Raw genomic sequence first — 25,385 nt, forward strand, 5'->3', positions numbered from 1 at the left:
GAGAAGAGGGTTCCATCATGTCTTATTCCCCAAGGCAGCCCAAGGCATCACATACATCAGCCTCAGAAAATTATATCATTAAATTTTACCACCAATCCACCATATACATTTGGTTTCTACCTGACAAACCCCTATATATATGGGAGGGAGGGACGGTATACAAGTTGCCTGGATACTGGCTCAGCTAGAAAATAGTATTTCAGAATGGTCTCAGTAAAGTTATCATCTTTGGAGGTTCAACAGGGATACACTGTCCAGCATGACTCATTACCTATCATGTTTTTTGGGAAAACTATGATCTCTCAACTCCCATCTTTGAGAACTGTATGTCAAGGTAAGGTGGCACTGAATGATCTTTGGTTTCCCTCCAGTCACACTTAGCCCATGAATTTACTGAGTACATCCCACAAGATTAGGCAGACATATTCACAGATCACTCTTAACTGGTACCAAGTTATAAAGTTATACACACCAGTCTCACCCTGTACTGTGGTAGTCTCTACTAACAAACTACCCTAAATGTGTCACAATATAGAGGCAGACACTCTGCTCAACATCATTAAAGAACCACTTGGATAAAGATGACTTGTCTCTGTCGTCATCAGCCAGAGACTGATCACACACAGCATTTCAATATCATGGTGGCCCATAGGTGGTGAGAAGTGCATACTAACCAGGTGGACACAAGCTCCATTAGACCTCCTGCCTCTAGGACACGACCTTTGTATCGCATCTCCTCCTTCTGAGGTCGAGGTAGATAGGCCTGACAGGAAAGGTGGGTTAAAGTATGATGGATCAACCCCTACTTCAGGCAGGCACAGTAATAAAAGCCATCTGGAGAAGAACAGGTAGCTAGAAAAGAAAAGTCAAGAGCTTAAAATGTTTTGTTTTTTGTTTAAATATATTTAGTAAATTTCTAAATTATCACTTTTATGAGTATTTACACACGTATGTGTAACTGTAATAGCATAATCCGATACACTGATAACACAGTACAGTGTCTTCAAGCTTCTCTATTTTAAGTTGTTCTGTATTTTCAAGTAATGTCATACTTGAGAGACTTTCAAAGTACATGAACAATATACAGTAGAGCAAGCCTATAGAGTACATCATAAGAATTAAGTGATAAGCTTCAGTCTTTAAATTGTTGGTTTCATTAGATTTCCTAGTCAGACAATATAAGCTACACAAGGGTGTGGAAAAGGGTATTTTTTACACTAGTATACTGTACTAATTGTAGAATATCACTTCTTCATTTATCAAGGGAACAAATAAGATGTTTTGATGAGTCACTAAATAAATATAATTGACAACATTTCTTAAGTTCACAGAAAAGTCATCAGAAAAAGTGCTGTTTATAAGTACCGAGACAATTTGAGTGAAACCAAGAGGCATAATTAACAGTGCTTTACGGCCCTCAGTCATAATGTACACTTCCCACACTTAATAACAACACAGCAGATCCAGGAGTCATAGTATTAACACATGCCACTATCTGCATAAAATGTTTGAAGACAAAATATTTAAAAATTGTTCTTCGCCAACTTTACTCTTGTTATAACTACTGAACTACTGCTAATCAAAGTTTTGGCTGGACGAAGGTTGAGTGGTCGTTAACGATGAGGTGACGGGAAACTCCTGTGGCGTGGTGGGAGGCGCACGGGGAGTGGAGGCAGCTGGGACCTGTGGCGGCGTGGAAGGATCCTGGGGATAGTCTATTATCTTGCGTCTACTCTGCATCACATGTTGTTGCTGCTTGTAATAAACCTTGAACAGGCCTTTCACTACCAAGAATGATGCACCTCCCTGTAAACAAATTTAGATACATTAACTACACAAATAACAGCACACAAATAACACACATTACACTACACAAATAACACACATTACACTACACAAATAACACACATTACAGCACACAAATAACACACATTACACTACACAAATAACACACATTACACTACACAAATAACACACATTACACTACACAAATAACACAAATAACAGCACACAAATAACACACATTACAGCACACAAATAACACACATTACAGCACATAAAAAACACACATTACACTACACAAATAACACACATTACACTACACAAATAACACACATTACACTACACAAATAACACACATTACACTACAAAATAATACACATTACAACATACAAATAACACACATTACACTACACAAATAACACACATTACAACATACAAATAACACACATTACAGCACACAAATAACACACATTACAGCACATAAAAAACACACATTACACTACACAAATAACACACATTACACTACACAAATAACACACATTACACTACACAAATAACACACATTACACTACAAAATAATACACATTACAACATACAAATAACACACATTACACTACACAAATAATACACATTACACTACAAAATAATACACATTACAACATACAAATAACACACATTACAGCACACAAATAACACACATTACACTACACAAATAATACACATTACACTACACAAATAATACACATTACAGCACACAAATAACACACATTACACTACACAAATAACACACATTACACTACACACATTACACACACAAATAACACACATTACACTACACAAATAACACACATTACACTATACAAATAACACACATTACAGCACACAAATAACACACATTACAGCACACACAATTACACTACACACACACATTACACTACACAAATAACACACATTACACTACACAAATAACACACATTACACTATACAAATAACACACATTACACTACACAAATAACACACATTACACATTACACACAAATAACACACATTACACTACACAAATAACACACATTACACTACACAAATAACACACATTACACTACACAAATAACACACATTACACTATACAAATAACACACATTACACTACACAAATAACACACATTACAGCACACAAATAACACACATTACACTATACAAATAACACACATTACACTACACAAATAACACACATTACACTACACAAATAACACACATTACACTATACAAATAACACACATTACAGCACACAAATAACACACATTACACTACACAAATAACACACATTACAGCACACAAATAACACACATTACACTACACAAATAACACACATTACACTACACAAATAACACACATTACACTACACAAATAACACACATTACACTATACAAATAACACACATTACACTACACAAATAACACACATTACAGCACACAAATAACACACATTACACTATACAAATAACACACATTACACTACACAAATAACACACATTACACTACACAAATAACACACATTACACTATACAAATAACACACATTACACTACACAAATAACACACATTACAGCACACAAATAACACACATTACACTATACAAATAACACACATTACACTACACAAATAACACACATTACACTACACAAATAACACACATTACACTATACAAATAACACACATTACACTACACAAATAACACACATTACACTACACAAATAACACACATTACACTACACAAATAACACACATTACACTACACAAATAACACACATTACACTATACAAATAACACACATTACACTACACAAATAACACACATTACACTATACAAATAACACACATTACACTACACAAATAACACACATTACACTACACAAATAACACACATTACACTACACAAATAACACACATTACAGCACACAAATAACACACATTACACTACACAAATAACACACATTACACTATACAAATAACACACATTACACTACACAAATAACACACATTACACTACACAAATAACACACATTACACTACACAAATAACACACATTACAGTACACAAATAACACACATTACACTACACAAATAACACACATTACACTACACAAATAACACACATTACAGCACACAAATAACACACATTACACTACACAAATAATACACATTACAGCACACAAATAACACACATTACACTACACAAATAACACACATTACACTACACAAATAACACACATTACAGCACACAAATAACACACATTACACTACACAAATAACACACATTACACTACACAAATAACACACATTACAGCACACAAATAACACACATTACACTACACAAATAACACACATTACAGCACACAAATAACACACATTACACTATACAAATAACACACATTACACTACACAAATAACACACATTACACTACACAAATAACACACATTACACTACACAAATAACACACATTACACTACACAAATAACACACATTACACTACACAAATAACACACATTACAACATACAAATACTGTAACACACATTACAACATACAAATAACACACATTACAGTACACAAGGCACAAATTTTCTTTATATATGTACAGCCTCTTCCACTTCCAACTATTACTATCAGTGTTGTCAATCCACCCTCTCCATGTTGTGTGAACCCCGGGAGTTTTGACTCTTGAATCCGAACCATTCACAAGAGAGGGAGGGCACGGAATGACTGAGGCAGGTGAGTGAGTGGATGGCGAGGTAATGTGGGGGTTGAGGAGGGATATATTAAGCAAGGATATAGATATGTAGGATAAAACACAAATTCTGAGTACAAAATGTTACCACACATTAGGGTGGTATTGTTGCAGCACCTTTGCTTTATATAAATACACCCAAATGAATAACACCAAGTTATTCACAAAATGATTCACCATGTTATTCATGACTAGATCATTTAGGTTGCATCTATCACAGGGTCAGCTTATTCAGCAAACACCCGCTCGCTCTCTCACACGCCCAGAGAGAAGCAGTTCACTTTAGACCACCGGACAGGGATGCCGTACACTTAACACAAGCGTTATCTCAAAGTGATATTCACAACACTTCCCTGGAGAGGATTCACATTATATTCTCTCAGAATGTACCTGTATACACAGGTACAATCTGAGAGAATATAATGTGAATATACTGTACCTGCATTCAGCAATAAAACAGATAATGCCCAGAAGTGTTTAGATTTTTCTATGTATTATTTTTTGCATTTTCGACTTACGACCTGGATTTGGGTCCCTAACCCCGTCGTAAGTCGGGGACTGCCTGTATTGTGATTTAGTTACAGTCAGTTCTGCTACAACTCGATGGTTGTGTTCTTGTAAAACCTCGTGTTGTAGAAATACTCGCAATAGAAATAACAGGGCTTATGGAGAAAATAGGGTTAGGTGCAGATTACTCGAAATCGAAAAAAATTTAGTAGTTAGCCTAACACAAAGGATCCTTTTTTTGCAAATTTAGCTATTCCCATTGCATGCACAATATCACATGTTCTTTCCTTACGTTCAAAACGCTTGATAACATCAAGCTTCTCTTCAAGTGTTATAGCCTTTCTTTTATGATCACCACCGGGAATGCAATCACCATAACGCTTCTTGGAGATATTTTTCTTTTCCATATTAACAGTTAATACCACAAAATTGGAGAAATAGCAAGCAAAAATCACTGAGGAAGCTTCAAAACAACCCACGTGTTTCAACTGATCGTGTGATGGAAACAGAGAGAGCGAGTGTAAAACGCTATTAGTCCGCACTGCGAAACATTATTTTTATTTTTTTTTTCATACAGTATTTATGGGAACAGCTAAATTTGCAAAAAAAGGATGAAATTTATAGAGTCCCTATCAAATAACACTTCACAAACAAAACACATGAATCAATTGAACATGTGATGTCGAACGTGAACTGTAAACACTGCATAACCCCGCGCCAAGCAACAGTACACTTAAAACGTTCAAGTGGAATCACGTTGCAGCCAACACATGTTCGCGTTTTACAAATATCGTTCTTCTATTCATCAATCGCGTTATAACCAATTCGCGTTGACAAAACATGCGTTGTAGCAGAAATGACTACATATATTTATTTATAATTTAGTGAGTATGTACAGTACGTATTGTGATTTATTTAGAGTACAGTCGGGCCTTAACATACGCGGGGGTTAGGTAACAGAGATACCCGTGAATGTTAAGAAGCCGCGTACTTTTGCTGGCCCCCCTAAAAACATCCCTGGCCCCCCATGTCCTTATTTACCGTATATACCTGTGTGTAGTTAAGAGTTTTTAAGACCAAATTTTTTGGCAAAAAATTGGGGGTCGACCTCTAAACGGGTAATAGTTTCGTTAGGTTGAAAAATATTTACCAGTAACTACCAGTAAACAATGGAAACGACGCAACACTCGCTGTGAGTGTCGGTACAGTTGCCAGGGCAGATCTCTTGCGTCATCATAACGAGCCCAAAGTAGCCAAACGCATGGTATGGTAGCACAGGACGATGTAAAACATAAAGTACCGTATATACTCGTGTATAGTTCGAGTTTTTAACACCAAATTGGGGGTCGTCCTATACATGCGTAATAGTTTTGTTAGGTTGAACCCGTGCATGATGGGAAGGGCGAGGAGCAACTTTTAGCTTCAGACATGAAAAATATTTACCATTTACTGCCAGTAAACAATGGAAACGTAAAATATGTACCGATTAGTAATGAAAAGTTGTGCAGTTCCTTCAGTAAATGAAGCTCACCAACTTACAATGGGCTAAATTACCTTACAATGTGCTTTCAGTAGTCTATGTTGAAGTTCTTAGCACAGGCTAACTTATCATATCATATACAGTATCACAGTTCTCATTGATCTACAAAAAATACCGGTAATAAAAACATTTTCGATATTTCACACTTATTATGATACCCAGTAATCTACTTCAACCTCCTATTGTTTACAACGCATGACGCACCACCAGCTGTTGAGTATCAGCTACACGGTACACGTGTTTTTTGAATCGTTTTCAGTTAAAAAACTGTTACATCACATGTATATTTTACCTTAACTGTGCCTGAATGAATATGTTCTCGGAAATAAATAGTAGTTTTGCTGAAACGTGATGTATTTTAATGTAAAATAGGATAAAATACATGACAAAAACAAAAGATTTTACCTAACCTTCCGATGTTCAAGAGAAGTTACTCGTTTTTTAATAGTTTTTGGTTAAAATATTGTTACATTACAATGGTATTCTATTCATACTGTGCTTGATATAATGCATTCACGGAAATGTAATATATTTGCTGAAATGACGTACGTATTACAGTGGAAAGTGGGATAAAATTGTGGCGAAAACAATGACTTTCGCTTTCTTTCGTTCAAAAGATGTTACCGTAATCGCTTTTCGAATGGTTTTCAGTTAAAAAACTGTTGTATTACGATAATATTCTATCCTAATTGACTTGAATAAATACTACGATACCATATTTCAGAATATTTTCATTAAAATTCATCAAAATCATTTTCCTTGTCATCGTCTGCAGCACCAAACAGCTTCTTCCAGTCCTCTCCTTGAACAGGGCGAGAGGGTAAGTGTTTTTCGAATCGTTTTCAGTTAAAAAACTATTACATCACACGTATATTTTACCTAAACTGCGCCTGAATGAATATATTCTCGGAAATAAAAGTAGTTTTGCTGAAACGTGATGTATTTCAGTGTAAAATAGGATAAAATGCATGACGAAAACAAAAGACTTTACCTAAGCTTCTGTTCTTGAGATGTTACTCGTTTTTTTAGTAGTTTTCGGTTAAAATTCTGTTATATTACAATGATATTCTATTCATACTGTGCTTGATATAATACAATCACGGAAATGTAATATTTTTGCTGAAATTACGTACGTATTAAAGTGGAAAGTGGGATAAAATCGTGACGAAAACAATGACTTTCGCTTTCTTTCGTTCAAAAGATGTTACCGTAATCGCTTTTCGAATGGTTTAGTTAAAAACTGTTGTATTACAATAATATTCCCTCCTAACTGACTTGAATAAATACTTGAATGGAAATATACAATATTTTTGTTAAAACTACCCGCGTTTCAGTGTAAAGTGTCGTAATAATAAATGGTAAACAATTTGCCTTCGGCACTCGTGTTTCATGCAAGGCGAGCCTCAGTTTATAGGACGTAGAGCGTTTTTAGTGAAGGTTTTGTTGTTCCATTACCCTAAAAAACGTGGGTCGAACTATAAACGAGGAATATCGTAAATTAACAATTTCTTGGTCAAAAAATCAGGGTCGACCTATAAACGAGGGGGGTTATAGACGAGTATATACGGTATTCATTTTTTAAAGTTTATTTATAGATACATAAATTTCTGTTCATTACATTTGAAACATCAATCTTTGTTAATTAAATTTGATTCAAAAGAAAACTACGATACCGTATTTCTAAATACAGTGGTCCCTCGGTTAACGAGTTACCTTCCATAAGATTCTTAACTTCAGTTAACGAGCAATCCCTCGACTAACGAGTTTCTTACGAGCCAGCCTCCACATATTAAGATTGCATTTGGCGGTCCACCAGCTGTAGTATTAGTCCGCCAATACAGTAATCGGTTCTAGGGCTTAAATTCCTTACCCTTTTAGTAAATATCAAGAAGTTTATACTACTCAATAATTTTAAAAGTTTAATATTAAATTTTTTAGTCATTTTAACATAAGGTAGGGTCACTAGTTTGTGGCACGCCATCCAGCCTGCCAACACAGCATATAGGCGTCAGTCTTTGTGTCTTTTCAGTGGAGGTAACATCTTGCTTGAGACTCTCTTCAACTAAATGCTTTTTTTCTGTGTTTACAAGCAAATTATTGGGCATTTTTAAGTTTACTTTACATATTGACAATATATAATGCAGTGCAGTGTTGATTTAAAGAAAATAATCTTGAATTACACCAAGAGAACTAAAATTTTATGGGTGAAATGGTGCCATGGGGTGACTTCTCTTCCACCCCAATGCCTTCTCTTCTCCCTTTTCCTCCACCCCCATTCTAATTCCCATCATCATCCAGGAGCCTTCTACATACACACCTCAAAGTAAGTGTACCTTTCTACCTTTTTTGTTGAATTTAGGCAATTTTCAGTGAGCTGGAACCAATTACCCAAAAACCCATTGAAACTGGTTTCGGTTAACGAGTTTTTCGGTTAACGAGCAACCTTCTAGAACGGATTGTGCTCGTTAACCGAGGGACCACTGTACCGGGTATTTTCATTAAAATATTACATCACAAGTATATTTTACCTTAACTGTGACTGAATGAATATATTCTCAGAAATAAATATGGAAATGTAATATTTTTGCTGAAATGACGTACGTATTACAGTGGAAAGTGGGATAAAATCATGACGAAAACAATGACTTTCGCTTTCTTTTGTTGTTCAAAAGATTTTACCGTAATCGCTTTTCGAATGGTTTTCAGTTGAAAAATGGTTGTATTACAATAATATTCTATCCTAATTCCTATGATACCATATTTCTGAATATTTTCATTAAAAACCATCAAAATCATTTTCCTTGTCATCGTCTTCAGTACTAAACAGCTCCTCCCAGTCTTCTCCTTGAACAGAGCTAGAGGGTACATGTTTTTCGAATCGTTTTCAGTTAAAAAATTATTACATCACATGTATATTTTACCTAAACTGCGTCTGAATGAATATATTCTCAGAAATTAATTGTAGTTTTGCTGAAAGGAGATGTATTTCAATGTAAAATGGGATAAAATACATGACGAAAACAAAAGACTTTACCTAACCTTCTGATGTTCAAGAGATGTTACTCGTTTTTTTAGTAGTTTTCGGTTAAAATACTGTTATATTACAATGATATTCTATTCATAGTGTGCTTGATATAATACATTCATGGAAATGTAATATTTTTGCTGAAGTGACGTACGTATTACAGTGGAAAGTGGGATAAAATCGTGACGAAAACAATGACTTTCGCTTTTTCGTTCAAAAGATGTTACCGCAATCACTTTTGGAATGGTTTTCAGTTAAAAAATTGTTGTATTACAATAATATTCTATCCTAATTCACTTGTGATGCAACAGTTTTTTAACTGAAAACCATTCGAAAAGCGATTACGGTAACATCTTTTGAACGAAAGAAAGCGAAAGTCATTGCTTTCGTCACTTTCCACTGTAATACGTACGTCATTTCAGCAAAAATATTACATTTCCATATTCTCAGAAATAAATAGTAGTTTTGCTGAAACGTAATGTATTTCAATGTAAATTAGGATAAACTACATGAAAACAAAAGACTTTACCAAACCTTCCGATGTTCAAGATATGTTACTCATTTTTTTAATAGTTTTCAGTTAAAATACTGTTATATGAGTGATATTCTATTCATACTGTGCTTGATATAATACATTCATGGAAATGTAATATTTTTGCAACTACAATGCTGATGTTAACACAAGCGTGACTACAGCGAGACTGACTGACTGTGTGTGTGTGTGTGTGTGTGTGTGTGTGTGTGTGTGTGTGTGTGTGTGTGTGTGTGTGTGTGTGTGTGTGTGTGTGTGTGTGTGTGTGTGTGTGTGTGTGTGCGCGCGGTGTGCGGTGTGTGGTGTGCAGTGTGTGGTGTCGTGCGCAATTTGAATAATGTATATTCCTTTGAATGTATATTCCTCCAGCGGCAATCCGCATATTTGCAAATCCGTGTAAGTTAAACCCGCGTATGTTAAGGGCCGACTGTATTGTAAATATCTTAAAAGAAAAAAAAGAAAAATCTTATGAAATGAAGTGGTGTAATCAGATTTGCTGTAGGCCTAACAAAAGTTAAGACACTGCATATGTAAGCTAGCTGGGGGTGACGGCCTGATCAGGGGTTGCCGCATTCATCAGGTTTATTTATGGATTCATTATTATATACAAATATGATCAGCCTCTTATGGTGTATGGTTCATCATGATTAATATAACAACTTCAATAATAGAAAAAAATACAATATGTAAGTTGTAATTTGACTTGAAAATGAAAGGATAAGCTTTATCGGAAGGTATTCCCTCAAGATGCATTTGTGTGAGAGCTTTCTGTAAACCAGTTAACTAAAACACACTCTTTAGTACCGTATTTTATGGCATATAAGACACACACAGTCATATAAGATGCACCCCCCATTTCAGCAGGGAGTATTTAGGAAAAAACTTTTGTGTGTATTTTCCTCTTGTAGTCATAGTTTTCTAAAATAATATAGTTAGTACCAGTAAATGTGAGGAATAAATAAAAATAATATCAAGATATAAGTTACAGTATAGTCTGGATTTACACGGATTTTGTTTCACGTTTGGTCATTTATGCGGTGCCTTGCCAGAATGAAATGTTTTACTTACGCGGTAAATTTCATCATTTACGCGGGAAGCATTGTGTGCATTAGGTCGCTCTTACGTTATCGCTGACGTCATATGACATATCGGACTGTGATTGGGCCACCCATCCTTACCACCCACGCATTCCCTCCGCCGCTAGCTGTGATTGGTCTAATGTAACATGACGTGCCCTGCCACCAGAAGTCGCTGACCTAGCCGGGCCAGTCTCACTGTTCACAGTCCGCGTATACAGTTCTCTCTTGTGCCCGCTATTCCCCTCACAATGGCTTCCGCTGGACCCTCACCACCCAAGAAAAACCTTGAATTACTTGGACCAAGCCATGGTTATGTGAAGGAAATCATTGAGTTGGGGGAGAAAATCAAGTTCGTCCTTGACAAAGACCCAGTCAATCATCGGTATTAAGTGTCTAATAACCTTCTGTCGAAAATTATGGAGCTGTATGACCAGACCTATCACGACAACATCAATGCTAGTCGTCAACGTAGTATTAAGGACTTCTTCGCCCGCAACCAACCACATCCAGCCCAAGTCAGTGACAGTGAGGATATGGACTTTGAAGGGTTTGTCAGGGAGGCCCTGCAAACCTCTGCAAGTAGTGAAAGTGATTCACCGGAGAGCAACTAATCTGCCCTCTGCCTCGGAACCAGCCGCCATCCACGTGTGCCGACCCATCTCTTCTACTAACGTAAGTGTTAAACACCTTTAGATTTGTAGTTTTTTATTTAGATATTGTGTGTGTAGCAATACCATCATAAAATTATGATGTTATTTTTACTACAAGTTACGTATTGTGTCGGAAAAAGTAGAGTTTGGGAGTCGGCCCAGTCTCTATTTCAATTAATCCCATATGTTCTGTTATTTCGTTTAGGCGTTTCTCGTTTTATGCGGACTTCCACGGGTTCAATTGACCGCGTAAATGCAGACTATACTGTACAACAAATATCGTACAGGTATTGTCAAACCAGTAAATAAAAGCCAAATGAAAGTTTAACGCAATCGCCATTTCCATACACACACTACTTTGCCATAGCAACGCAGACCAGCAGGGACGCTACCTCCCCCGTCTGCCTAGCAATGCTCCCCTCCCCTACACTCTGCACCCTCCTCACGCTCCTCCACTGAGCCAGCTAACTCAAGTACAAAGAAATCTATATTCCCATTATATGTTTTCTCTTATGACAATTATTTCTTTTACTTATTTTACATTATGTATGTAGGATGGAGTGTGCATGTAAATGAGTAAAAATAAAGAAGAACGTTACATATATCTACTCGAAAATACAAGTGAAAAAACAAAGATAGAACCTCACAGCTTAGCCAAGTAGCCTGGTGGTTACAGTGACAAGTCTATCTTGGCTTCAATGCTGTCAGTGATGTTAACAGATGCAAATGCAAGAAGAAATTTATCTGTAAATCTTCTTTTGACATGAAGATACCTTCCTAACAACATAATTTATTACCTTCGAGTGATACATGATGACTCACTTCCGCTACTTGTACACCTAGACAACTGATTAACGAATAACCAGGGTATATGTAGATGCGTAATACTGTATACGTACATACAATGTATTTTTCCTTAAAAAAAGGTGCCGCAAGAGAGAGTCACCCATATTTTGTAAAACCCTATATTTCATAAGGGCTAGAGCCCCTATTATTTACAAATTATGTGAGTTTTACCGTATATATGCAAACCCCTGCATCCTGGTATATCATGTTAGGAATTGCAAAGGGCAACCCAGACACCTAACTTGACCGACACCTTGCTCCCCCACAGTGCAGGGATTAACTCCTACTACCATCATCTCCTCTCAATATGGTGGTTCGACCTATGTCTAACTAACTCATTATCTAATAATGTCTATGCTCATTAAATAGTTTCATATAATCAAGTCTTCTCAAACTATGTATCTGTATATTTCCTATTTGGGTCACGCTACCACAGACACTAATAACAACAGTTGACAAAAGGGATGTGCATGTTGGCCCTCAACATGCACATTCCTTTTGTCAACTGTTGCCCCACCCCAGTCAACTGTTGCCCCACCCCGAGGCATGAGTAAATGTTCCATTAAGCTTATGTTTCTTGTTTATTTGTTTATTGGCACTCAACTCTGCAGAGTTAATGGTTACAATTTTTTTTAATAAAATCAAACTTTTTGTGTATCTCACATAGCTCTGTCAGGGTGATCACACAATTTCATTGTGCAATGAATATTTTACTCAGGTGTGTATGATTAGCTTATAATGAAGATAATACATTATTATTCATTTTGTAATTATTATTATTAGTATTTAAATTGCAAGTAGCACTCAATATCCCATTTCTCCTCATACAACAGCACACATCATCATGCCCCATGCAGGTATCGGAGAAAATTTAACAAGCAGTGTTGTATGTCCACATAATACAGCGGACAATAACGTGTTACTGGTGTTTCTCAACTTTAACAAACACCCAAAATTATAAAGTATCTGCATTCACATAATGATGATTGCCTACTAAACATAGTGCACCAGTGCCCTAAACTGTGCCAGGTGCTGACACCTGCTCCATAGGTACCCCTTTATTCCAGCATCACCTCACAGTCCAGTAGACAGGAGACAGCTAGTAATCCATATCGAAAAAAATACAATAAATAAATAATTGAATACAGGTGGAACTCTTGCACACTGATGTATTATTCTAATGGTATTGTTATTTCAAATTATTGTGTTTGACAACTTCCTGGGTATGCATCCTTTATTCGTTGGGTCATAAATGCAACCCCATTGTAAAAGGACACCATATGTAAAGGCCCAGCCCATCCCTGTATCACCCCTGTGTTTTTTTATCACAGTAGCTTATTATTTCATAAATTCTGGACAGTAAATATGCATAATGGTTCAGACCCATAGCATAAGTTGGGAATACCACCCTAATGTGCGATATCACATTCAACTCAAAAAAATTTTTCCTACGTATTTGTATTCTTGCTTAATATATCTTGTGTTGTAACTGCACTTTATTCTCTCCCACCCCTCTAGCCCCCCTACACTATGACCCTCCTCAACCACCACATTACCCCACCACCCATTCACACACTGGCCTCAGTCATCCCTCTCTCTCCCTCGCTCATTGGAAGTGGCAGAGGCTGTACAATTTTGTACATCCATGCTCTTTTAACACCTACAGCTCGATATAAACACTCAACCAAACATTTATAACTATATAAACACTCATCTCCAAAACTCCAACCATTTACCACTATACAGTAGTACCCCATTTACGATTTACGCGTCAATTGAACCCACAGGCATGGAAAGTGAAAACCGCGTAAAGTGAATAACAGAACATATGGGATTAATTCCAATAGAGACTGGCCCGACCCCCAACCTCCACTTTTTCCGACACAATACCTATGTTGTAGTAAAAATAAAATCTTAATTTTATGATGGTATGCTCACACAATTAATATTTAAGAGAAATGCAGTCGCCAGGTTAATGTCCATTCAAATAATGGACTCAAATCCCCCTCCCCCCCTCTTCCCAGCTCACTAGCTCCTACCTCTCTGAGAAATGTTTGGGTGAAAACACTAGATTTTAACGTTTAGTAATAAATAATACCTCAGACTAAAGTTAGGATAATATAATTGACATTTCTGGATTCCTTGCAGGTCAGGGAATATTTTGAATGTAAACTTCATATATTTTGCACAAAAGATAAAATATTTGCTTTGTGTAAACCAAATTATTACATTAGATCTAAAATTTGTATGTCTAATGCAAAATCCATGATGTTTATATTCAAAATGATCATTATATTGTAAGAATTCCAGCACTGTAAATTATATTCTGGCCGAGTAATTTGTATGAATTTTATGAGCTAAAACAAATATCTTCAGTAAATAAACAAAGAAATATTCTTCAAGGACACTATCTGTCAATCAAAATACCCCACCTCAGCCCTAGCTGGGTCGGTCCCTCCCTCCCTACCCCCCACCTTCCCTCCCTACCAGAGAAACGTTTGGGAGAAAATAGTATATTTACATTTTGAGTAATAAATAATAACTCAGACTAAAGTTAGGATAATATAATTGACATTTCTGGATTCCTTGCAGGTCAGGGAATATTTTGAATGTAAACTTCATATATTTTGCACAAACGATAAAATATTTGCTTTGTGTAAACCAAATTATTACATTAGATCTAAAATTTGTATGTCTAATGCAAAATCCATGATGGCTATATTCAAAATGATCATCATATTGTAAGAATTCCAGCAATGTAAATTATATTCTGGCCGGGTAATTTGTATGAATTTTATGAGCTAAATAAAAAAAAAATAAAATTATACTTCACCACGTATATGAGCAGATGCACCGCGGAAAGTGAAAGTCTGGTTCTGGCTGGCAAGGTACCAGGTAAATGAGAAATCAATGAGAAATCGAGAAATCGCAGAAAGTGAAAGCGTGTAAAGTGGGGTAATACACTGTATAAACACTCCTTGAAACTTTTATCATTATATAAACACACCTCTAAATGTTTGCCACTACAGGTAGTTCTGCTATAACGCGATAATTGTGTTCTTGTAAAATATCGTGTTATAGAAAATCGCATAATATAAATAACAGGGCTTACCGTATATCACGGCCTATAAGGCGGCGGGGTGCATAAGACGCCCCCCCCAAATTTCCATTTAAAAAGTAGCTTTTGAGCTCTATTTGCTGTATAAGACCAGTACCCCAAATGTGACACTTACCCACTGACTCAGTAGTCCTTTACCAACCATCCTTGATTTTTTAAAATAAGGCCAATTCACTTCAAGTAATGTCATCAAATTATACTCGCTGGTGTAGTGTAAACACTAGTGACGTCACTGAAGCGTGGTGGGAGTGTTCCCTCGTCTGGGTGGTGTGACTATTTATACAACATGTGGTTCAACAGCAACCACCGTATTCTAATTGTGATGTTTCATTAGGATTTGAGTGAAAAAGGTTACCAGTATGTACTTACTACATACATTTATTACACAAATATATATATATATATATATATATATATATATATATATATATATATATATATATATATATATATATATATATATATATATATATATATATATATATATATATATATATATATATATATATATATATATATATATATATATATATATACTGAATATACTATGTACAAAAAATGAATGTTCAATGAATTATTTATGGTGCATTAGGGTACTAGCCACTTCTGATGGGCTATAAATAGCCTTCTTTATCTCCCCTCCATCTCACCCTGAGCCAGACGGAAGGGTCTTGGTAAATAACATGTTTGCTTATTTTCCATTTACTTTAAATAAATTTACCGAATTATTTGTTTTATTTATTTATTTATAATATACTGTAATATATTAAACACACTGTAATTATTTTCTTTAATTTATAAACTGTTTTGCGACAAAGGAATGTTCTCCAGTAGTGTTTCATTAGGATTTGAGTGAAAAAATATTACGTACTTACACAATTGTTCCTCTTACTTTGACAACACAACATACATACAGTATATTATTTCTCAGTTTTGATCTTTTTTTTTAATTTTTGTATTTATTTATAGTTAGTTACTTAAAATAAGGCCAATTCACTTCAAGTAATGGCATCAAATATTACCAGCTGGTGTAGTGTAAACACTAGTGACGTCACTTGAGCGTCTGTAATTAACCGTCGATAGTTTCAAGAATTAATGCACTTTTCCTTTCTTGTCTCCTCACTGGCAAATGGGGGGGGGCGTGGGGAGGGGTGTGTGATGATAGCTGTGTTTATTACAGGGGTATAAATCTCTTTTACGGTATGTTAGACAGGTTTATAATACATTTTTATTATTTTAATATACCGGTAATCTTAATTTGAATCCAGCTTGCCAAACGTAAGTTTCAGTATAAAATAATTAGTGGTAAGACCTTGTGAGTGGCTTACGATGTTTTCATCACCACTCTTGACACACTAAACCACAATATTTAAGAGGTAAGAATTTTAAACTTGGTGGTTTAGACGACCCCCTAACTTTGGGCAGATTTTTTTAATGTTCAAATTTCGTCTTATAGGCCGTGATATACGGTATGGAGAAAATAGGGTTAGGTGCAGATTACTCGAAATCGAAAAAATTTAGTAGTTAGCCTAACACAAAGGATAGCACAGTCTAAATAAATGTTACATTCATATCTAATAATGAAATCATACAGTAAATGTAACACTTAACCTTGAAAAAATATGAATGTAACTTGATGGGGGAGAAGGGTGATTTTGAGGTTGATAACATCGAGCTTCTCTTCAAGTGTTATATCCTTTCTTTTACGATCATCACCGGGAATTCTATCATCAGAGCGCTTTTTGGAGATATTCTTCTTTACCATATTCACAGTTAATACCACAAAATTGGAGAAATAGTAAGCAAAAATCGCGTTATAGCAAACAAGCGTTCGCGTTATACAAATATCGTCCCTAATTCATAAATCGCGTTAGAGCAAATTCGCGTTATCAAAACACACGTTATAGCAGAACTCACTGTATATCAAATTATCAACACACCTTTCCAAACATTACACTACATAAACACTGCCCCAAACATTTACCACTATATAAACACTCCTTGAAGCATTTATCACCATATAAACACAACTCCAAACATTTACTGCTATATACCAGCATAAAGAAATAAGTGCAAGAACTGAACCACCATAATTAAGGTAAGTTAAATTTCTATATACAGTATTGTACAATATTCATTACCATATAAGATGCTGTGATGGTGAGGAATGGGGGAAAGAAAACCCGCCCAATAATGGATAGAGTACAGTATTGGAAGGTTTTTACTGTCAGTACATATGTATATACATATATATACATATATATACATATGTATATATGTATATTTGTATACCAGGTATACTAATATTTGATAAAAATAATATCAATACCCACAAGCAAGGTTCTGGTAAGATTGTCGTGGGCAGATGGGAAGAAAAGTCGCCCCACAATAGTAGCGAGGGTTGGGAGGGAAAGAGCACCACAGAGCACTCGTGTTGCATTTACTGGATCACTTATTACTGCTGTTGTACTCACTCCTGCTGGTTCTTCATACCTTTCAAATAAGATAACAAAGGTATAAAAAGTTTTAACATACATGGTTAAGTCTACAAGTCTCAACTAATAAGTCTTGGCTATTTCTACCACGTACAGTATTGTATGCTGTAGTACATTTAAAATAATACTGAGTAAAAAATAATGGTCATAAACAAATTTTAAAATTTTAATACAAATAAAAGACTGGAAAAAGATGTTGAGTATAAATATAGTGGTTCATGGAATAGTGGCTAAATGCATAGTTCACCTGGGTACCATAGAACTTATAATTGCATTATACTGTACATTAGGGTCTCAGAGTACGTGAGGGTTACATTCCTGGGATCCTCGCGCAAGTGTGAATTCATGTATATTTAGGTCCCCCCTGTACATGTAAGTATAACTCATTTTGTATACTAAGGTAACTAATGCACAAATTCAGAGTTCAATATCCACTCCTTAGTACAGTAAATCCACTAATTTTCCTCTTAGGGGCCAAGATTGTGGTAAAATTCATCAGTAGAGAAAACTTTACCAGCACGAACCCCTGGGATATGTCCACAGAATTAGTGTGAGAGAAAGAACGGCATAATTATGTTACACTTATTTTTCAACTCATAATTTTGGGTAGATATACGGAAAATTATTTTCTACCTTTCTGTTTTTTTTTACTCTGTTACATGCACACACAATCTTTCATGCAGACTGTGCCAAAAAAAAATTAACGTAAGGTAAAAAATATAAAAGGAATAAACATTTCTTCATGTGCCAGAGTCAGCATGCAGAGCAGGGATGGGGGAGCAGTGTGATATCTCAGCTACTCACTGTCTCCTGTGTCCAGTGTTTTGTGAAATGATTACCAAATAGCAATTGGGATTTTTTCTTTTATTTTATTTATTATTATTATTTTCATTTATTCCATACATTTGCTGGTTATACAGTAACATTATATATCATTTAATGTACAAAGACAAGATCCTTCACACTCAAACCATCCTCTGGGTGATGTGACAGTTCAGCCAAGCAGTCGCCCAGCTGATTCACATCAGGGGATTCATACAAACGTTCACTTTCCACACATACAAACCCATGCTCTTCACTTTTCTTATTTTATAGTTTATATTATATTTACTTTATTTCTAAGGCTCATTAAAGTACAGTATTGTAATGATTTTTTCCCCTCAAATGAGCAGACAAGTGATAAACATGCTGAGCAAGTGAGAGATGCTGAGTGGGTTGGCTCAAGCGAGACCCAAGTGTAAGGGCGGTTCAGGGGGGTCAGACGAGTAAATGCAGGGTCATGTACTATAAATAACGTACTCTGAGACCCTACTGTACGTACTCAGAACATTAATAAGAAACTGAAAATATTCTTGCCTGCAACTCACCTAAATGCAGGAAGGAGATATTTTAGGAAAGGAAGTCTTTGAACTGATGCCCTTATGAGCCTGAGGACCTTGTCTTCCCAACGAACCATCTTGCCAAGAATGAGAAAGATAGGAATTGTAGGTAATCCCACCAGGAGCACCAACGGGTCTGCTTGTTCCATCAATGCCATTCCTTCTTGGTAGCCCACAACCTGATACAACACAATAAAATTCTGAACATCATAAAAATACTGAGTTATTAGGACACAAAATAACTGAATAAAAAATGGAAAACTGAAAAATGAGAATGAAACCTCACTTTACAGTTGGTGGAGCAGTACAGTATACAGTATACCTCCACGCATAAAGGGGATATACATTTCTTTGTACACAAGTAAAAATGTACCCCCTCCCCCTCCTGGTCCGCAAATGTTAATCGTGGATTTGGCGATTAGCGGCCATTTTGAGAACTTAACCCCCGCAAATTTTTTGGGGCCCCCTGTATTATTTATTTGTACTTGTATGTGTTTTGTGTGTGTGTGTCTATACACACACACGTATATACAATACAGGTAAAGGAAATTACTGTCTCTAGAACGAATGGCTCCCTGTCCTGGCCGCGAAAATGGCGGCAACTTTAAAACTAACCGCAGACATTCTTGGGTACATCCTGGGTGTCATCCACGAATAATAGAGGACCGCGAAATAAAAATCTGCGAATTATCTGGGCGTACTGTATGCCCAAACACTCGTGCTGCTACACCCAAATTTTGCTGCATTATGCCATCCTACTCGGCATATGGATGACCAGAGGGACAGGAGAGATTCTATAACATTCCATCGGTAAGTGTTAAAGTTGTAAATATGTTATATCAAGCAGAAGTGGATTAAATAAGGGAAATGGCTACAGTCACATGTTTAATTTTTTGGCTACTGTCGCTCCCATATTTGCTCTGTTATGCCAACCTGCTGGGCATGTGTGTGTAGTCACTCAAAAAAGTATCTGAAAATTGTGGTCTTATGGATGTCAAAACGAACATTACAACCCCTGTTGTCTGGGCACTGTTGCCTGGTCCTCTACCATTTCCCCAAAACATATGTCCAACGTGTCATATTGTCATGAACAATATTTTTCAGATACTTTTTTGAGCGACTGTACCCTGAGGGACAGGAAGAAATTCTGTAACATTCCAGCAGCAAGTGCTGAAGTTGTAATTATATTATATCAAGCAGAAGTGCCAATTTAGTAATTTAGTTTAACCACTGCCTTCATTTCTTTTCCAGTTTCCTCAAAGATGAATCTCTTTGGAAGAAGTGGATACAGGCTACATGCAGGAAGATCTTCAAGCCCTCAAAACCTGCAGTTCTGTGTTCCCGACATTTTAAGGAAGAAGATACAGATAAGATCTCATTAGCATGTGTTAAAGAAAGAGAAGGTGTAATACCCTCTGTATTTGATGCCTTTCTCTCACATTTACAAAAGCAAACACCTAGGCCTAGAAAAGCACCAACAAAATGTGAGGTAGCATTTCCTCTGTTGTGAATACATATTCTGTTGAGAGAAGGGATCCCCAGGACGATGTCACTGAAACATTAGATTCTCCAGAGACTCCTGGGAAGCCCAACCTGAAGTGAAAACTAGAGATTAGTCAAGAACAGTTAATGGCATCCAAGAAAAAAATAAATAAAAGTTTACTTCAAACAAAACAGCAGCTTATGAAAAAGATTGTTGGATTAGAAAATATTATTAATGACTTAAAGGAAAAAAATTCCTCAGTACAAGCAGCTTAAGTGTTCCAGAAAAGTGTGCAGGTGGGGTAAGTAATCTTCTAAAAAGACAGGTGGCAAAAAAATTTATCAAATCACCTGAATTAAGAAGTTTTGCATTAACTTTAAACTTTTATTCACCACATGCACACAGGTACATTAGAAAAATGTTTGACACCTGCTTACCACACCCAATGACAAAGGAGAAGTGGTACAGGTCTGTGGAAGGTAAGCCAGGACTTACATAGCCAGCATTTTCTGCATTACTGTACACACTAGGTCAGTGGCTGCAACAAGAAAGGGAAGCCTGTTTTGCGCTCCCTGATTATGGATGAAATGGTCATACACCAGCATGTGGAATGGTCACAATTATCATGGTTACACTGACTTGGGGATTGAACTGGACAATGCCAGCTTACCTGTAGCTAAGGAAGCCCTAATTTTTATGGTGGTTTCCATTAATGACCATCAGAACCTACCTATTGGTTACTTTTTTACTGATGAGTTTTGTGATACTGGAAAGAGTAATCTAGTTACCCACTGCTTAGAGACTTCATGTAACTGGTGTAAAAGAAATTTCTCATACTTTTGATGGGGCATGATCAACTTTAGCAATGATAAAATATCTTGGTTGCAGTCTTGAACCTACTAATTTGATGGCATCCTTTGATCACCCTGTAACTAAGAAGCCTGTACTTGTACTTTCAGATCCTTGTCACATATTGAAATTAGTAAGAAATACTCTTTCTGAAAAAAGGTACTGTGGTTGAGGGGGAGAATAATTGTGTAAAATGGTAATTTATTGAATTTCTTCACAAGTTGCAAGAAAGTGAGGGACTTCATTTAGATAAAAAGTTGAGGAGTGATACAGAATCACTTTTGAGTGATTATGTAGCCTGTTCTCTTGAGTTTTGCTTGCGAGAAAAGTTTCAAGAATTTGAGGGTTGTGAAGGTACTACCTTTTGTATTACCTTGTTTGTTTTAATATTTGTTATCAGTAAATTGTTTTAATTTGTTTACTTTTTATAGTTTTTCTTGGTGACAGCCCAGAAATAAGGTACAGTATTTCTTTCAAGACCTGATGGTCATAATATGCAGTGGCACTTGCTATAAATGACACTACAATACTGAGAACGAATAAGAGGAAATAAACATTCCATATATTTTGTTATAAGTCCCCAGTTTTCCCTTAGACTGTCAGGTGCATTCCTTCATCCCTCTATACTTGAGATCATAACATGTGGCAACCTTGCCAGGATTTAAGAACAAGTGTAGTTTTTTTTTTTAAGGTGTCATTGATTTGCCTTCATCATAATGTACCCTCAGCTATCACAAGGTGTTTTGATAATTTTATATCACCTTGCAAACGTCCATGATGTTTTAGTTTTAATCACAATTTACCTTAATTGTTCAGTAACTTCTGATTTTAACTTAAGTGGCAGCATTCGATATTTATTATAGGCTGTGTTGAAATTCTTTGATAAAGCTTGGGTCTGATTAACCCCCTTTTGGTAAATTAAGTTATTATAAACACACATAGGGTCGGTCACTTAGTGTCGAGCGAATGTCCCACAGGATTTGAACCTTCATAATTACAGTATTTGTGATTGACAGAAGCGAGTCATAAGGTTTGAGTTTTCTCCTTAAGTTAAAGTTGAGAAGACCTTATTCCTTTGTCTAGTTCGCATACTAAACTAACATAGACCTAACAATCACCACCACTGTGTTTATAAGTGAGATTAGGGAATCAACTGGATCTTTATTTTATACTGTAACCCTTTTCTCATTTCTACTTATATTCCTTGGGATTGTTCTCACGTTCTAACCAGGAATTATATTGTTATGAGTCCCAGGTTCTCCCTTAGACTGTCAGGCACATTTTTTCATCCCTCTATACTTCAGATCATAAGACAGGCCTTAGTGACCTCACTGAGTGAGGACGTGTCTCCTGGCGCTCAGCAGCAGCCAAGGTCATCACGTCGACCTGTAGTTACTAAAGGTAGTTCAGTACTTTTACGGGTAGACAGTGCGTATTTTCAAGGTGTCAGTGACTTCAAGTGCCAGACTTGTGAATATGTGTGTTCCAGTGGCACGATATCGTCGCACCGACCTGTTTCGGCTGAAGTCTGGTGCTGGCTATCCTCCACCCCACACCATCACTCTACAAAAGGCGCTGAGTATCTTCCAAACCGCGGCTGCAGACGGGGTCGCCGCATTCCCAGACGAATCCCTACCATCACACCGGGCAAGCAGAGGAAAGTCAAGCCAGTACTTGAAAGACAGTGTACTCGCTATGAAGTGCCGAGACTATGGTACAACCTACCATCCCTACTGCTGTCCAATGTCACATCTTCATGCAACAAGGTGGAGGAGGTCAGTGTCAGTGAAGTCAGTTGGTGCAGGTATTGTGGCGATTACCGAGGCGTGGCAAATTGTTCCTGAGATCTGTGCTTAGAAAACTATGAGTTATTTCACCACCTTAGAAAGGACAGGAGAGGTGGTGGTGTAGTTCTGTACTGTCGCAGTGACCTCAAACCATCACCCCTAGGTGTTAATGTACCTGAAGATGTAGAAGCCTTGTGGGTTCAGGTCACTCCCACCTCGCCAGCTTGCCTCCCTCATTGTCTGTGTATGCTATCATCCCCCCGCGCACCAACCGCCAATGTACTGATTACTCTTATTATAGACACTGCTGACTCCCTGAGATCCAGATTCCCATGTGCTAAACTAGTGATATGCGGTGACTTCAATGAGTTAGACATCAGTGACATCACCCAACACCTCCACCTTACACAAATAGTAGACCTTCCCACACATGGCAATGCCACCCTTGACCTCATTATGACTGATCTCGGTAACCACTACCTTCCCCCCCAGCCGCTGCCTCCTATGGGACGCAGCCCCCACCTGTCCCTGCTGTGGTCACCTACCCCCACCTTCTCACCACCGCCAGTTGCCACCAGGACTTTCCGACCTACCCCAGACTCTGCTATGCGGCGTTTTGGACAATGGATAACCCGGTATCCCTGGACTGAAGTGATCACGGTAGACGATGTGCAGAACAAGTGGGATAATTACCTGGACACTATCACCAAAGCCTACCACCACTTCTTTCCAGCCAAAACACTGAGGATCCACCCCGATATGTCCCGTGGATTACACCCCGCATAAAAAGGCTTATTGAGCAGCGCAACAAGGCATACTACACCAACAACTGCCTGTACAAAAGTCTACGTAACCAGGTCATCAGGGAAATCAAGTCTGCCAAGAAGACTTATAATCCCAGGAAAGTGCACGGCCTCAAGGAAGTCGGCATCGGTCAGTGGTACTCCAAGGTAAAAGGTCTCTGTGGTCTCAACCGTCAGTCTCCCACACTTCCTTTCATCTCACATTTACCTAGTGAGGAGGCAGCTGAGATAATTAATAACCACTTTGCTACCATATGTCATACCTTACCCAGTCTTGACCTCACTCTCCTCCCAGCTTACTTACCTTTCCCCTCCCCCCCTCCCAGTGTCCAACCATATGAAATCGCCAACAAACTCCTGAAATTTAAATCCAAACGCTCCACGACCCCAATTGACCTCCCAATCAAAATATACAAGGAGTTTGCAGTCGAATTTGCCACCCCCCCCCCTGTTCTATTATTAATGCATCCCTCAGACAAAGAAAATGCCCTAATGAATGGAAAACCGCATTTGTCACCCCCATCCCCAAGGTCACCACCCCACAGTCCCCTAACGACCTTAGGCCAGTTGCCATTACCCCCATACCCAGTCTACTTTGTGAGGACTTTGTTTTTGAGTGGGCATTTGCCAGTATCTATCAGTCAATTGATCCACAGCAATTTGGCAATATGAGGACCTCCTCTACATCACACTGCTTGGTGAGCTTTCTGGATTTTCTGCACAAAAAC

The 25,385-nt window shown here is 37.1% G+C and overlaps 1 protein-coding gene across 1 annotated transcript in view; it reads right to left on the minus strand.

Annotated features, from left to right (window-relative positions):
• Window positions 1–874: 874 nt before the first annotated feature.
• LOC121859390 (E3 ubiquitin-protein ligase MARCHF5-like) overlaps window positions 875–25,385 on the minus strand; it is a 40,148-nt gene continuing 15,637 nt past the window's right edge. The window contains exons 5-7 of the mRNA XM_042356171.1: window positions 19,724–19,914; window positions 18,195–18,354; window positions 875–1,806 (exon numbers count right to left, since the gene is read on the minus strand). Of these exons, the coding sequence (XP_042212105.1) occupies window positions 1,576–1,806; window positions 18,195–18,354; window positions 19,724–19,914 (582 nt within the window). The 3' untranslated portion in view covers window positions 875–1,575. The remainder of the gene's footprint in view (window positions 1,807–18,194; window positions 18,355–19,723; window positions 19,915–25,385) is intronic.

Source organism: Homarus americanus, unplaced genomic scaffold (assembly GCF_018991925.1).
Source record: "Homarus americanus isolate GMGI-L3 unplaced genomic scaffold, GMGI_Hamer_2.0 scaffold7626, whole genome shotgun sequence".
Taxonomy (NCBI): Eukaryota; Metazoa; Arthropoda; class Malacostraca; order Decapoda; family Nephropidae; genus Homarus; species Homarus americanus.